The sequence below is a fragment of the Schistocerca gregaria genome, chromosome 1 (genome assembly GCF_023897955.1).
Source record: "Schistocerca gregaria isolate iqSchGreg1 chromosome 1, iqSchGreg1.2, whole genome shotgun sequence".
Lineage (NCBI taxonomy): Eukaryota > Metazoa > Arthropoda > Insecta > Orthoptera > Acrididae > Schistocerca > Schistocerca gregaria.
Genome location: NC_064920.1, coordinates 153,912,487 through 153,925,639, shown reverse-complemented (window position 1 = coordinate 153,925,639; position 13,153 = coordinate 153,912,487). Strand labels below are relative to the sequence as shown.

Below are 13,153 nucleotides of genomic sequence, written 5' to 3'. Positions count from 1 at the left end.
ATGGTGCAAATGGTTCAAATGACTCTGAGCACTATGGGACTTAACATCTGAGGTCATCAGTCCCCTAGAACTTAGAACTACTTAAACCTAACTAACCTAAGGACATCACACATATCCATGCCCGAGGCAGGATTCGAACCTGCTACCGTAGCGGTCGCGCGGTTCCAGACTGAAGCGCAAAAGGTGATGGAATGTGACCGTAAAATGTTAAACTTAAGTAGAGCGTATGAAAACTACAGCAGCAGGGAACGATGTAGAGCGCAGTGGTATTCAGGCATGTAAAAGCAAGGTGAACACAGTAAATATCCAATTGGCGATATGGATAAAAATATCATTATGCAGTAGCGTATGCAATACAGGGCCGCCCAGGGTAGCCTCGTTGTCAAGGCACATTGCCACGGTTCGCCTTGCCCCTCCGTCGGAGGTTCGAGTCCTCCTCAGGCATGGGTGTGTGGGCGTTGTCCTTAGCATAACTTAGTTTAAGTTATATTAAGTAGTGTGTAAGCCTAGGGACCGATGACCTCAGCAGATTGGTGCCATAGGAACTTGCCACAAAAATTTATGTGATATAATGAGTGGTTGAAATAGTATCAAATTTTTGTGAACTTCATAGCTCTTGTGATTCTTCAGTTTCTCCCGGCGTATTTCTTGTTCGAACAGTCCACGGGTGTACTGCAGGTCCATAGTGTACAACTGGCACAATATTTCGGCGATCAGACATGTAGGTGCCCTAATGTTGCCGACAATTGGGGGTAACGGCACCCCCTCTTTGTGGACTTTAGGGAGTCCACAAAGTCTTGGCGGTAGAGGTCCTTGAGGTATCAATTTCTTGGCGACACTCTCTGCTAAATCTGCGTCCTTGAGAGGAGCTCCAGTCTTGTCCGCCACCGTATTTGCTGGCCAAATACCAGGCAGAATTACTAAGCTTTTATGTGGGTAAATGCCCTTATCACGTTCGTAATTCTGTGGATTGGTAAAACCTCTCGACAACTTCAAGCTGAAAGACTCAGGTATCCTGGCGACTTTTGACGTTGTTTCGTTATTCACCAGGGTGCCTCTTCGAGAGTCAGTTGAGCTTATTGCACAGAAATTTGACGAGGAGACGACCGACCTTTTCAAGCACGTTCTGACATCCACGTATTTTCTCTTTAACGGAGAACGCTATGAACAAACAGAAGGAGTCGCAATGGGGAGTCCACTCTCGCCTGTGCTCGCGAATTTTTATATGGACTTCTTCGAGGGGGAAGCTTTGGCGTCATCCAAGTGGAAACATACTTGTTTTCTAAGTTATGTGAATGACACGTTCGTGATCTGGCCCCGTGGAGGGGACAAGCTCCTAGACTTCCTTACACAACTGAACTCCATACATCCGAACATGAAATTCACTATGGAAATCGAAGCAGAAGGAAGATTACAATTCCTGGACGTCACGTTCAAAAGAAGGGCGGATGATACCCTGGGCCACGGGGTATACAGCACGAAAACGCACACCGACGTGTATTTGCAAGCGCATAGCTGCCACCACCCTGGGCAGAGGAATGGGGTGCTAAAAACACTGGAGCACAGAGCGCGCACCATCTCTGACGGAGAGAGTCTGCCCCAAGAGCTGGAACACCTAAAAACTGTCTTCCGGAAAAAAAGTTACTCGGAATGGGAGATCAGAGGCACTCTCTGCCCCACCTCTAAAGTACAGCATGTGGAGACGAAAGAAGTCACGGATAAAGAGATAGCCACTGCCTATATACCGTATACTGGCGAATTATCGGAGAAAATAGGACAAATATTGAGGAAACACCGAATAGGAACTGTCTTTTGCCCACCAAATAAAACGCGAGCATTATTGGGAAGTCTCAAAGACGATCTCGGTTTGCAGAAGGTCGGCATATACCAGGTTCCGTGTCAATGTGGGAAGACTTATATTGGACAGGCAGTGCGGACCATCGAAGATCGTTGCCGAGAAAATCAGAGGCACAGTCGACTTCGGTACCCCAACAAGTCGCGGTCGCAGAGCACTCTTTGTCCCAAAATCACGAAATGGGGTACCAACATACCAGGGTCCTGGCACAGACATCTGAATACTGCGACAGCGTCGTTAGAGAGGCTATCGAAATTCGTACCAGGGACGGACTCATCAACCGAGATCGCGGCTACAATCTCAGCAGGGAATGGGAACTAGCATTGAGTCTAATCAAAGAGACGCTCAGCAAAGGAAACGAACGGGCGGCTAGGGCGGACGAGGCAATTACACCGACGCCACCACAGACGCCGACACCAGCGTCTCACCGACCGCTTACGCGCGGGCGCGGACCCCGGAGGGAACGCCTCACGAGGGGAGGGGATTTAACCCGCCCTCAGGAGCTCTCAGTTCGTCAGCGCAACTGACGGTGGCCACATGTCTGATCGCCGAAATAGTGTGCCCGTTGGACACTATGGACCGGCAGTACACCCGTGGACTGTTAGAGTTCATAGCTCTTGTTCCATACAACTGGCTTAAAAAAAGTTATGTCTATGGGACTTCGTTTTAGAAATTACCAGAATGAACGAGTCATCATGTGTGCGAACGCGACTATGTAGTTTCTGGAAAGGCATGTTACATCACATTTTTACAAAAAAAATTAAGTATTGTGATGAAAGCAACACGTAGTTTATTCAAGCGAAGCCTGGTTTCACAAACGTCAAACTGTGAATGATAGTGTACTAGGAGCACAGTCGCACATCTACATCTACATTTATACTCCGCAAGCCACCCAACGCTGTGTGGCGGAAGGCACTTCACGTGCCACTGTCATTACCTCCCTTTCCTGTTCCAGTCGCGTATGGTTCGCGGAAAGAACGACTGCCGGAAAGCTTCCGAGCGCGCCCGAATCTCTCTAATTTTACATTCGTGATCTCCTCGAGAAGTATAAGTAGGGGGAAGCAATATATTCGATACCCCATCCAGAAACGCACCATCTCGAAACCTGGACAGCAAGCTACACCGCGATGCAGAGCGCCTCTCTTGCAGCGTCTGCCACTTGAGTTTGCTTAACATCTCCGTAACGCTGTCACGCGTACCAAATAACCCTGTGACGAAACTCGCCGCTCTTCTTTGGATCTTCTCTATCTCCTCTGTCAACCCGACCTGGTACGGATCCCACACTGATGAGCAATACTCAAATATAGGTCGAACGAGTGTTTCGTAAGCCACCTCCTTTTTTGATGGACTACATTTTCTAAGGACTCTCCCAATCAATCTCAACCTGGTACCCGCCTTACCAACAATTAATTTTATATGATCGTTCCACTTCAAATCGTTCCGCACCAGATATTTTACAGAAGTAACTGCTACCAGTGTTTGTTCCACTATCATATAATCATACGATAAAGGATCCTTCTTTCTATGTATTCGCAATGCATTACATTTGTCTATGCTAAGGGTCAGTTGCCACTCCCTGCACCAAGTGCCTATCCGCTGCAGATCTTTGTGCATTTCGCTGTAATTTTCTAATGCTGCAACTTCTCTGTATACTACAGCATCATCCGCATGGAACTTCCGACACAGAAAACTGGTTTTTAGTGTTTAATCGATGCGCTACGAGACATCGGCGTGTAGACGAGTAGCATGTGACAGCGGCCTATTGCTAAGGACGTTAGACAGTACGCTGTTACTGCTTTCCCTCCCTGCTTCTCATGCATCAACACGATGGTGCTGCCACCCTGTTGGGTCACCGGTTCGCTTCGTCGAGTAACGCTCTCCCTTTAGCCTCAGTCTAGCTTCGTGTATCAGCGTGTAGCTGATGAGTGCCGCAAACTGTGACGGAGGCCGTGTTCCCATGTTTTTCCTGTTGTGGCAGGAATAGGAGGAGCGATGTTGGCAGCACTGACGGCGGTGTGCCAGTGGGTGGGCGCAGCGGTGCTAGCGTCGCTCGTGGCCTGGCTGGCCACCGTCGCCCTGGACAAGCTGAGGCCGCTGCAGCTGCTCGACCGCCTGCCCTCTCGCGCCGTCCTCATCACAGGTCAGCAACCAGCACACCTAACGCCAATATTTCTCACACTATGGCGCCACATAACATTATAGCCACGGAACCTACCATCTAAATAAACCAGTCCAGGGGACAGCATCATCACCCAGTGAGGGTTAACTGCCAGTCAGGTCAACACCGACTCAAAGGAAGGCCTCGGCGCTTGTTGGTGACGTCACGTCAGCTAGGCACGGCGATCGCCGGGTCTGTTGCAGGCAGAAACGCCTGGGCGTGCTTATCACTATAAACCTATTATTTTTGGACAAAAGGCTTGGTATTGTTTTGGATTTTGTTGTTTTATTTAGATGAAAGATTTTCTTACTATCGTAAAGCTACAAATGAAGATCATAGTTCTGTATACTGAATCCCATCGAAACAAACGTAGATCAATATGAGAAGATGCTTTGGCCCATTGCAAGCTTCGGAAATTTTACACTCAAGCAATTATATTTACTAGATCCGTTTTGTTATCGAAACTTACCCCAACCCCCTTACAATTAACTCGTTTCTTTTATTTATTTACTTACTTTCGTTTGACATCGTCGCTGGAAATGTGAACTAATTTACATGTGTAAATGTCCAGCTGTTGCCAGTCATTAGATTGCAGTCGTTTCCAACGAAAGGAATTCCAAACAGGCAACAAAATAGCTTCATACATCGAAAGTACTGCTGGGCTTAAACTTTTTTAAACATGCACATTATAAAATATAAATGTTCCCCTCTTACAACTGAAAGGATAAATTTTATAAGACAAAAAAATTTTATTTGATAAAACAAGTATCTCTCTTTTGCCTCTTCTTCTCTCCCCCACCCTCTCCCCCAATGTGTACAATCGCAAGATATTTCATTAACATTCAGTGCTCCTCACGCCATAGTCAACCAAGACACGTAAAGAAGAGCACCAATATGTTCACAGTTTCTTGTAAAAGCAACCCAGTACAAGTGTAACTTCCTCAGATTTACAAATAAGGCAAAGAAGCACGAATTCTGTTGCTGCTGGACCATGAATTTGCTTTTGCATGTCAATCCTTAAAACAGGTGGAAATTTAAGTTAAAGAGTACACTTTTTGTTAAGAAGTATTATGAATTGCACAATTAATTGATTGCAGAAATCTCTGAGAACAATGTGCGTTGGTCAACTACCGCCAATAGTTTCACATTTTCCTGTGTCAGAGAGGGAGACACCACCATTATGAGTATGCCTGCAACAGACCTATCGTTCGCCGTGCCTAGCTGACGTGACGTCACGAACAAGCGCCGAGGCCTTCATTTGAGTCGGTGTTGGTCAGATACAAGTACGGTGCATCTGGTGTCAGAGAGCGTGCTCTTCGTGTGTAGGATGGGGAAAGCGCGCAGCCGAACTGAGTTTGACGGAGGGCGGATTGTGAAGGCCAGAGGCTCCGCACGGGCATCTCGGGTTTGGTGTTCCAGGAATATTGTGGTGAGTGTCTTCAATACATCGCGAAACCAAGGTGAAACCACGTCGAGGCGTCGCGAGGAGTGGCTGTTACCCCTCGTAACAGATGCCGGACGTCGTAGACTGGGCAGACTTGTAAAACAGGACAGACCACGAACTGTGGCGAAACTAACATAAGACTTTAATGATGGGCAGACTGCAAGTGTGTCTGGACACACAGTGAACCGAAAATTCCTGATGATAAGTCTCCCACAGCCGACGACCCATGCATATGCCAGTGTTAACACTTCGACACTGGCAACTACGACTGAAACAGGCACGTGACCACCGGCACTGGAAGTTGGCACAGCGTCAGAGCGTTGCGTGGTCTGACGAATCCCGATACCTTCTTCATTACGCCGATGGGAGTGGGCGAATCCGTCGTCTACCAGCGGAACAGCTCCTTGACATCTGTACTGTGGGGCGGAGAGAAGTTCCACTATGCGCTGGGGAACATTCACGTGGACATCCATGTGTCCAGTGGAGCTCGTGCAATGCATCATGACTGCCAAGGAATACCGCACAGTAATATGGCTACGAAGACTTTCGCGTCGTATTTCTTGAATAAAAATCTCTCGGTGTGCATGCCGCGTCAATTCAGGATAAGACTCCAAGCTTTCGACTACTACCTCCATGACCTTCGTCAGGGCGAGAACTGACTGTCGTAAACTAGCGAGGCTCCCACTTTGGTACTTCCTCCTTGTCACGACAGCGTTGTAAAAAAAGCCAGATTGCTCAGCAACTGAGACCGTTTCAGGCGCAGCTTCTCCAGGTGACGAGCGTATTTTTAGATAAGATAATGTGCCATGTGACAAGGCCAGGAGCGTGATGGAGTTGTTCGAAGAACACAGTGGCGAGTTCCAGTTGATGTGCTGTCTCCCCAACTCGCCAGACCTGAACCTGATCGAACACATCTGGGATGTTACTGAACGTGGCGTCAGACCTCATCGCCCAACCTCCCGAAATTTACGGGGATTAAGTGGCCTGTGTGTGCATATGTGCTATCTACCAAGGCCTTATTGCTTCCATGCCACAAAGCGTCGCCGCTGTTACCCGTGCCAAAGATAGACACACTGGCTGTTAGCTAGGTTGTCGTAATATTCTGGCTGGTCAGTGTACATTGTATATACGTGTGCCCACAGTAAATGGATATAATTTATTTTCCAGGATGAATTTTCTCTCTCCGCTGTTTTGAAACTTCCTGGGAGATTAAAACTGTGTGTCGGGCCGAGACTGAAACTTAGGACCTTTGTCTTTCGCGGACAACTGCTCTGTCGCCAGAACTATCCGCTTTAGTAGGAGAGGCACTAGCGGAAGCTGAGTTGTGATGTCAGGTCATGAATCCTGAACCCTGAATCCTATAGAACACCTTTGCTATGTTTTGGAACGCCTTTGTGCCAGGCCTCACCGACCGACATCGATACTTTTCCTCAGTGCAGAACCCTGTGAAGAATGGGCTGCCATTCCCCAAGAAACCTTCCCGCACCTGATTCAACGTATGGCTGCGAGAGTGAAAGCTGTGGTCTGGGCTCAGGGTGGGCCAACATCGTATTGAATTCCAGCATTACCGATGGAGGACGTCACGAGCTTGAAAGTCATTTTCAGCCAGGTGTCCGGATACTTTTGACCACAGAGTGTGTATTATTTTATTCGAGCACGGCAGCAGCATGAGTTTATGTAACCGATTTCCACGTTAAATAATCGGAAGTATAGAATGAAGTTTACGTTCTGCGGCCGAGTGCTCATATGAAACTTCCAGGCAGATGAAAACTGAGTGCCGGGCCGAGACTGGAAATCGGGACATCTGCCTTTTTTTTTGCGGGCAGAGTGATATGAACTTTCTGACACATTAAAACTGTACTAGACCGAGACTGGATGTCGGGACGTTTGCCTTTTGCGGGCGGAACGAAAACTACGTTCTGGAGATATCCCCCAAGCTGTAGCCAAGCCATGTCTCTCCTTTCTTCCAGTTTCACAGGAAAAATCATGTGGAATTTGAAAGGTAAGAGACAAGTTATTGGTGGAAGTACGTCCTGAGGATGGTTTATGGGTCATGCTTGGCTAGCTCAGATGGTAGAGCTGTTCCCCCTGGAGGGCAAACTTCCTAATTTCCACTCTTGACCTGGCACAGTGTTTTAATCTGCCAGGAAGATTCAATTTAAATTAAAAACAGGGGGATAATGTTAGATTAGCACATTTCAAAGTGTTCAAATGTGTGCGAAATCTTATGGGACTTAACTGCTAAGGTCATCAGTCCCTAAACACTACTCAACCTAAATTATCCTAAGGACAAACACACACACACCCATGCCCGAGGGAGGACTCGAACCTCCGCCGGGACCAGCCTAGCACATTTCAAAGACATTTTACTGAGTTATCTGTATCGGTAGCAAAAACCTCTGAGCAAAGACGCAGAACAGCAGCATTTTCGGTTATACACTACAAGTGTGAATGTAGTTACACTATTATGTGTGTGTACTGTGACGTGGACAGGGCTAGGGGTAGGGTGGATGTGAATTTCTTGTACGCACAGTGTTACTCAATACATCAAAACTCATACTAATGGCGGAACGTCATTTTTAACTATCTTCCAGAGCCGCTTTATAACAAGAGCGTAACTGCTTTTTTTTTTTAAAAATTAATAATGCATGATATTAAAATGTTAAAGATTGAAAAACTATAGGACCATGACAGGATCTTGCAGGCTGGCAGATATAGCTATCGGGAGACCTTGTCAAGTGAACAATGATGAGCATAACCTTCCTCACCGTAGTGATTAGAGATATGAACAGCACTCGAGCTGAAAGCATCCCAGACTCCTCTCTTTCCTGTGTCTGACAAGTATCCTCCAAAATAGCCAATGTACATGTGTCGAAAGCAGTGTAAGTCCCATAACTGATACAGCCTAAGAGAACAATCGGAGAATTGGCTAAAAGTGAATAAAATAATTAAAAAATTAGACAAATGCCGAGCAGTAGTATTATTAGCTTATCAAATACATCTAAATAGGATGTATACTATCCATGATGTGTGCAGAGCCCTTTTATCCTCTGTAAGCAAGCTTCTCGTAACTTCATCTACAGTAGTGACAATACGTGAGCTACGTACGTCGCTTTTTACGATCCCAAATATGTATGACTTGCAACTTGCATGTATTGGGAGGGAATACCAAAGGATTCGGAATCCAAATAAGAGAACGCTATCGGTTTCTCATGCACAGGACCAGTGAGAGCATGACAGTTTCGTCTTGTCACCATGACTCTGCATTGTCAGTCCATCACTTATAGCTAGTAGTAACATTAAGAAACTACAGCCTCTGCCCATGCGTACAATTGTCTATTATTTCTAAACATATGCGTGTGACGTCACGTCTGTTTCTCTGTGTAAACGAACTCCACATATTTTTTCAGTGGAGGTCTGTAACCTCTCTCAACCTTTACTACTGATCTCGGTCATTATGGGAGCAGATTTTACTCTGATTCTAATAGTTCTCTTCCTTCGTGCAAAGTTGTAGCTTTCTAGGAAAGTATCCGAGAGATCTACAGACACTTTGATCTAGTGCTTATACCACAAATTTCGACTACACCCTATGGATAACTAAAGATATCCTCTACGACCATGTCATATGTAGATTCTGCCGTATTTTTTACTTTTTTTATCGTCTCTCCACGTTTTTGTTCCATCTATCCATTTTTCTTCATATTTTTTTCACTTTTCCGATTTTTTCATATTTTTCCATAGTCTATACGTATATGTGCAAGTGTATATACTCTCGTATTGCTTACATTATCAGGCATGGGTTGCTATTTTTTTACTACCCAGCTGTGATACATAGACCCATCCCAACCAGTGCGACTACAAATGATAGTCCCTCCAAATGTCAGCCTACACAACACTAAGTGCCAAAGCTAAAACGCACGCGTTGTCAAAATATTTGAATGCTTTGTAGAGTGGTGTGATTCCATAAACATAAATCGATACACATGGATCACATATTTAACTTGGAAATTAATTATACACGCTTGTATGAAATAATGAATTCTGAGACGTTTGCTGCTAATGAAGGAGCAAAAGTGGAGGACTGTGCGCCTAAGTCTAGATTAAATGTATTATTTTATCAAAGTATGGACTTTAGTTCTACTTAAAACGCTGTCGAAGTCATCCATACATTATGACAACCCTCCATCCTAGGTAACATTATCACGTTCTTTCATACGGTTTTCAGGGCTGGACTCTGCTGTTCGGTTGGGAGTTGTACCACGCATTCCTATAGACATCAGGGCTGATATTTTAATAAATAAGCGCCGTTAAGTATGCGTTTTTGGTGTGCAGCTTAACGCCATGCGCACAAACAAAACACAAGCATGTTGTTTGTCTTTGCTAGACCTACACCACACCTGACAGCCTTGTGGTATCCACGTTACAGCACGCTGAAAATAGTGTAATTGGATTCCACGTCAAATCAGATTTAGAAGGTATGACCAGAAGATAATGTCAGTGGACGTGTTATCATCGTGTCCTTTACCCTAAGATTTTTTTTAAACTGATATGAATAATCGTCATCAGTAAAAAGCATTTGCTGTTGGCCGGCAGAATATTGCTACGCTACATCGCATTCCAGTGTTTGTGAAAACGTAGGGAGCTTAGATGTGGTAGTAGTAAGGTGCTGAGCGTAAATAAAATTATCGAAAAAATAATTATTTATTTATCACAGAGGTTTATCTTTCAAATATCAAAATAAGTAAAACTGATTCTACACAACGGACGAACTTTTGATTACAAGGATCAGCCAGCTGAAAACAAATCTTTATATTCCGATAAATTTACAATAATTTAAAACAGATTTTAGCAACAGTTCTCGTTAAAAACAGTAACAGACAGCTGACATTTAAGGTCATATATGTATCTGTAAAGCAGTCAGTGAAGCCATAAACGCAAAGTAATTTTTAAACACGAAAAATTGCACCTGTCTGTTAAGCAGACTCAACAGTGCGTTCAAATCTTACCAAAGAACGTGACTGAAACCATTACTAAGCAAAATTTAAAAGGCACAACAAATTATACACATCTGAGAAGCAGAGAGTAAAACCATTAATTTAAAGGTTTTAAAAGAGAACCTTTTGTACATGTCTATGAAGTAGTCAATGTAGAACGCTCTTTGATGAATACTAAAACAAACAGGTAAAACCATCAAACGCTTAAGAAACAAACAAGCCGTACACGTCTGTGAAGTAGACAAACCAGGACGTTAATAAAAATATTTTATAGAAAAACAAACTACGCCTCCCCGTGAGACGGACGGGGGAGGATGATGCAATATAGCTGAAACCTATCAACTATTAACAGGAGCTTTACTTTTAGGAGTGCAGGTGACTGCTTGATTCAGAAGAGCTTCCGGAACGTACAGAATAGAAATTAGAATTACATAGCAAATGAATCACAAATCATACACAGGCGCATTAAAAGCGTCAGTGACATGTAAACTTGCAACAACAATACTTAAATCAGTGAAACGATTTTAGATCAGAACATACGAAATACATGTACAAATAGCGCAAATTAAAGTTAAATAAAGTTTTGACTTCTTGCTGCCGCGTGGAGTGGCCGTGCGGTTAGAGGTGCCATGCCGCTAATAGTGCGGTCCCTCCCGCCGGAGGTTCGAGCCCTCCCTCGGGCATGGGTGTGTGTGTGTTGTTCTTAGCATAAGTAAGTTTAAGTAGTGTGTAAGTCCAGGGACCGATGACGTCAGAAGTCTGGTCCCTTAGGAATTCACACACATTTGAACATTTCTGACTTGTAGATATACACAGACCGTTACACTACACTGCACCCTGCGTGCTTCGGCGAACACAGTACAGAATTTGTAAGTATTCTGTAATACGCTCTCAGAACGAAAATCGGGTAGCAAGTTAAGGACCAGACAGGCCTTTCCCACAACAGTGGAAATAGAGCACAAGTCGTATACTTGAGTGTAAGTGTTTGACTTCAGGAACACAAAAATACTTAAATTCACAAATGAATACACCAGTAGGGCAAAGCGAGACCTGCAGTTAAATGAGAATTAGGCTTAATGACAATCATGGGTGACGTAGGGTTCCACGTCCACCAACCAAGACAGCAGGAAACTCAGATCAATTCTAGTGTCCGATTCCACACGTCGGCTTTGAGCAATGACGACATACCTATGGCAGAAAAGCTACATAGAGGCAATCTCTGAAAGCGACTGATCACATTCATAAACAAACGAATTTAGCGCACGATAAAATTATACTATTCTCGTGATTAATGACTTAGCCACAAATTGTACCGACAAGAATTAAAGGTAACGAAAATAGCAAAAGAGGAGTATACAAGTCTGAAAAAACAACTATCGTAATTTATGCGAGTAAAAGCACAGAGAACCTTTAAATCCAATACAGTATAGCGCTTGGTGAAGTCATAATATTATAAATCAGCGTTAACTTTTAATATTAACTGTTAAACCTACACAAGTAATGAAATTTGACAAAAACTAGGGTCCAACAAATACGGAAATCGGTAATTGGAACTGACCTATATACAGGGTGTCCAGGAAAGGACTCCCTGATTTCAAAATTACGTAAATATCTCGAAAACAAAGATCGATAGAGAAATGCAGTAAACGGTATGTTTATTGTGAAAGCTGTAAGAAGTTTATACAGCAGTTTGAAATAATAGTTAAAAAAGCTGCAAACAGATGGCGCTCTAATCGCAATGCGTAATGCCTAGTTCCACTATTGAAACGTGAAAGGAGGTTAGCGTAACGAAGGAAGAGATTAAAACCATGTACTCCATTGAACAACGCGTTTTTCTGGTGCTAGAGTACCACAGGTTAGAAGAGAGACCTACGGCAACAAGGCGAAGTTTTCAAGCACGATTTAATGTTCCAAAAGCACCCGTTGAGGAAACCATCCGTACGCTCTTCGCAAAATTTCAACGAACAGGCAGCGTAACTGATGATCTAGTGGGGCATGTTGGCCGCAAGCAAACCGCAGCTACGCTTGAAAATATCGCCACAGTTTCTGGAATTATTCAGCGAAATCCAATGTCATCCGTCCGCAGAATTGCACCTGAGACTGACTTGAAGCGTTCCAGCACGCAGAAAATACTGAGAAAGAGCCTACACATGTTTCCATTCAAAATTCAAACGCACCAGGCCATACCAGTACGAGGTGTGCAACAAAGGGTAGCCTTTGCTAATCAGATGCTCACAATCATTGATAACGATTTGATGAAGCACACTTCCAACTGAATGGATACGTGAATAAGCAGAATTGGCGATTTTGGGGTTCCGAAAAGCCATATTGGTGTGAAGCGAAACCCCTGTATTCTCCTAAAGTTACTGTGTGGGCTGCAGTATGCAGCAGAGGCATTATTGGCCCTTTTTTCATTCGAGAAACTGTCACTGGTGCACGTTACGTTGTAGTTTTGGAACAATTTGTCGCCACACAACAAGCGTTAGAGGATCAACCAGGTACTGAATGGTTTATGCAAGATGGAGCCCGACCACATCGGACCGAACAAGTGTTTCGCTTTCTTGAAGAATACTTCGGGAATTGAGTCATTGCTTTGGAATATCCCAAATTTACTGGTGCAGGCATGGATTGGCCTCCATATTCGCCGGATTTGACTCCCTGTGACTTTTTTTGTGGGGCACAGTGAAAGAAATGGTCTACCC

The 13,153-nt window shown here is 44.4% G+C and overlaps 1 protein-coding gene across 2 annotated transcripts in view; it reads left to right on the top strand.

Moving 5' to 3' along the window:
• Window positions 1-13,153, top strand: part of LOC126335234 (estradiol 17-beta-dehydrogenase 2-like) — a 111,770-nt gene that overhangs the window by 30,478 nt on the left and 68,139 nt on the right. For both annotated transcript variants that reach the window (XM_049998284.1, XM_049998278.1), the window contains exon 2: window positions 3,834-3,995. In XM_049998284.1, the coding sequence (XP_049854241.1) occupies window positions 3,848-3,995 (148 nt within the window). In that variant the 5' untranslated portion in view covers window positions 3,834-3,847. The remainder of the gene's footprint in view (window positions 1-3,833; window positions 3,996-13,153) is intronic.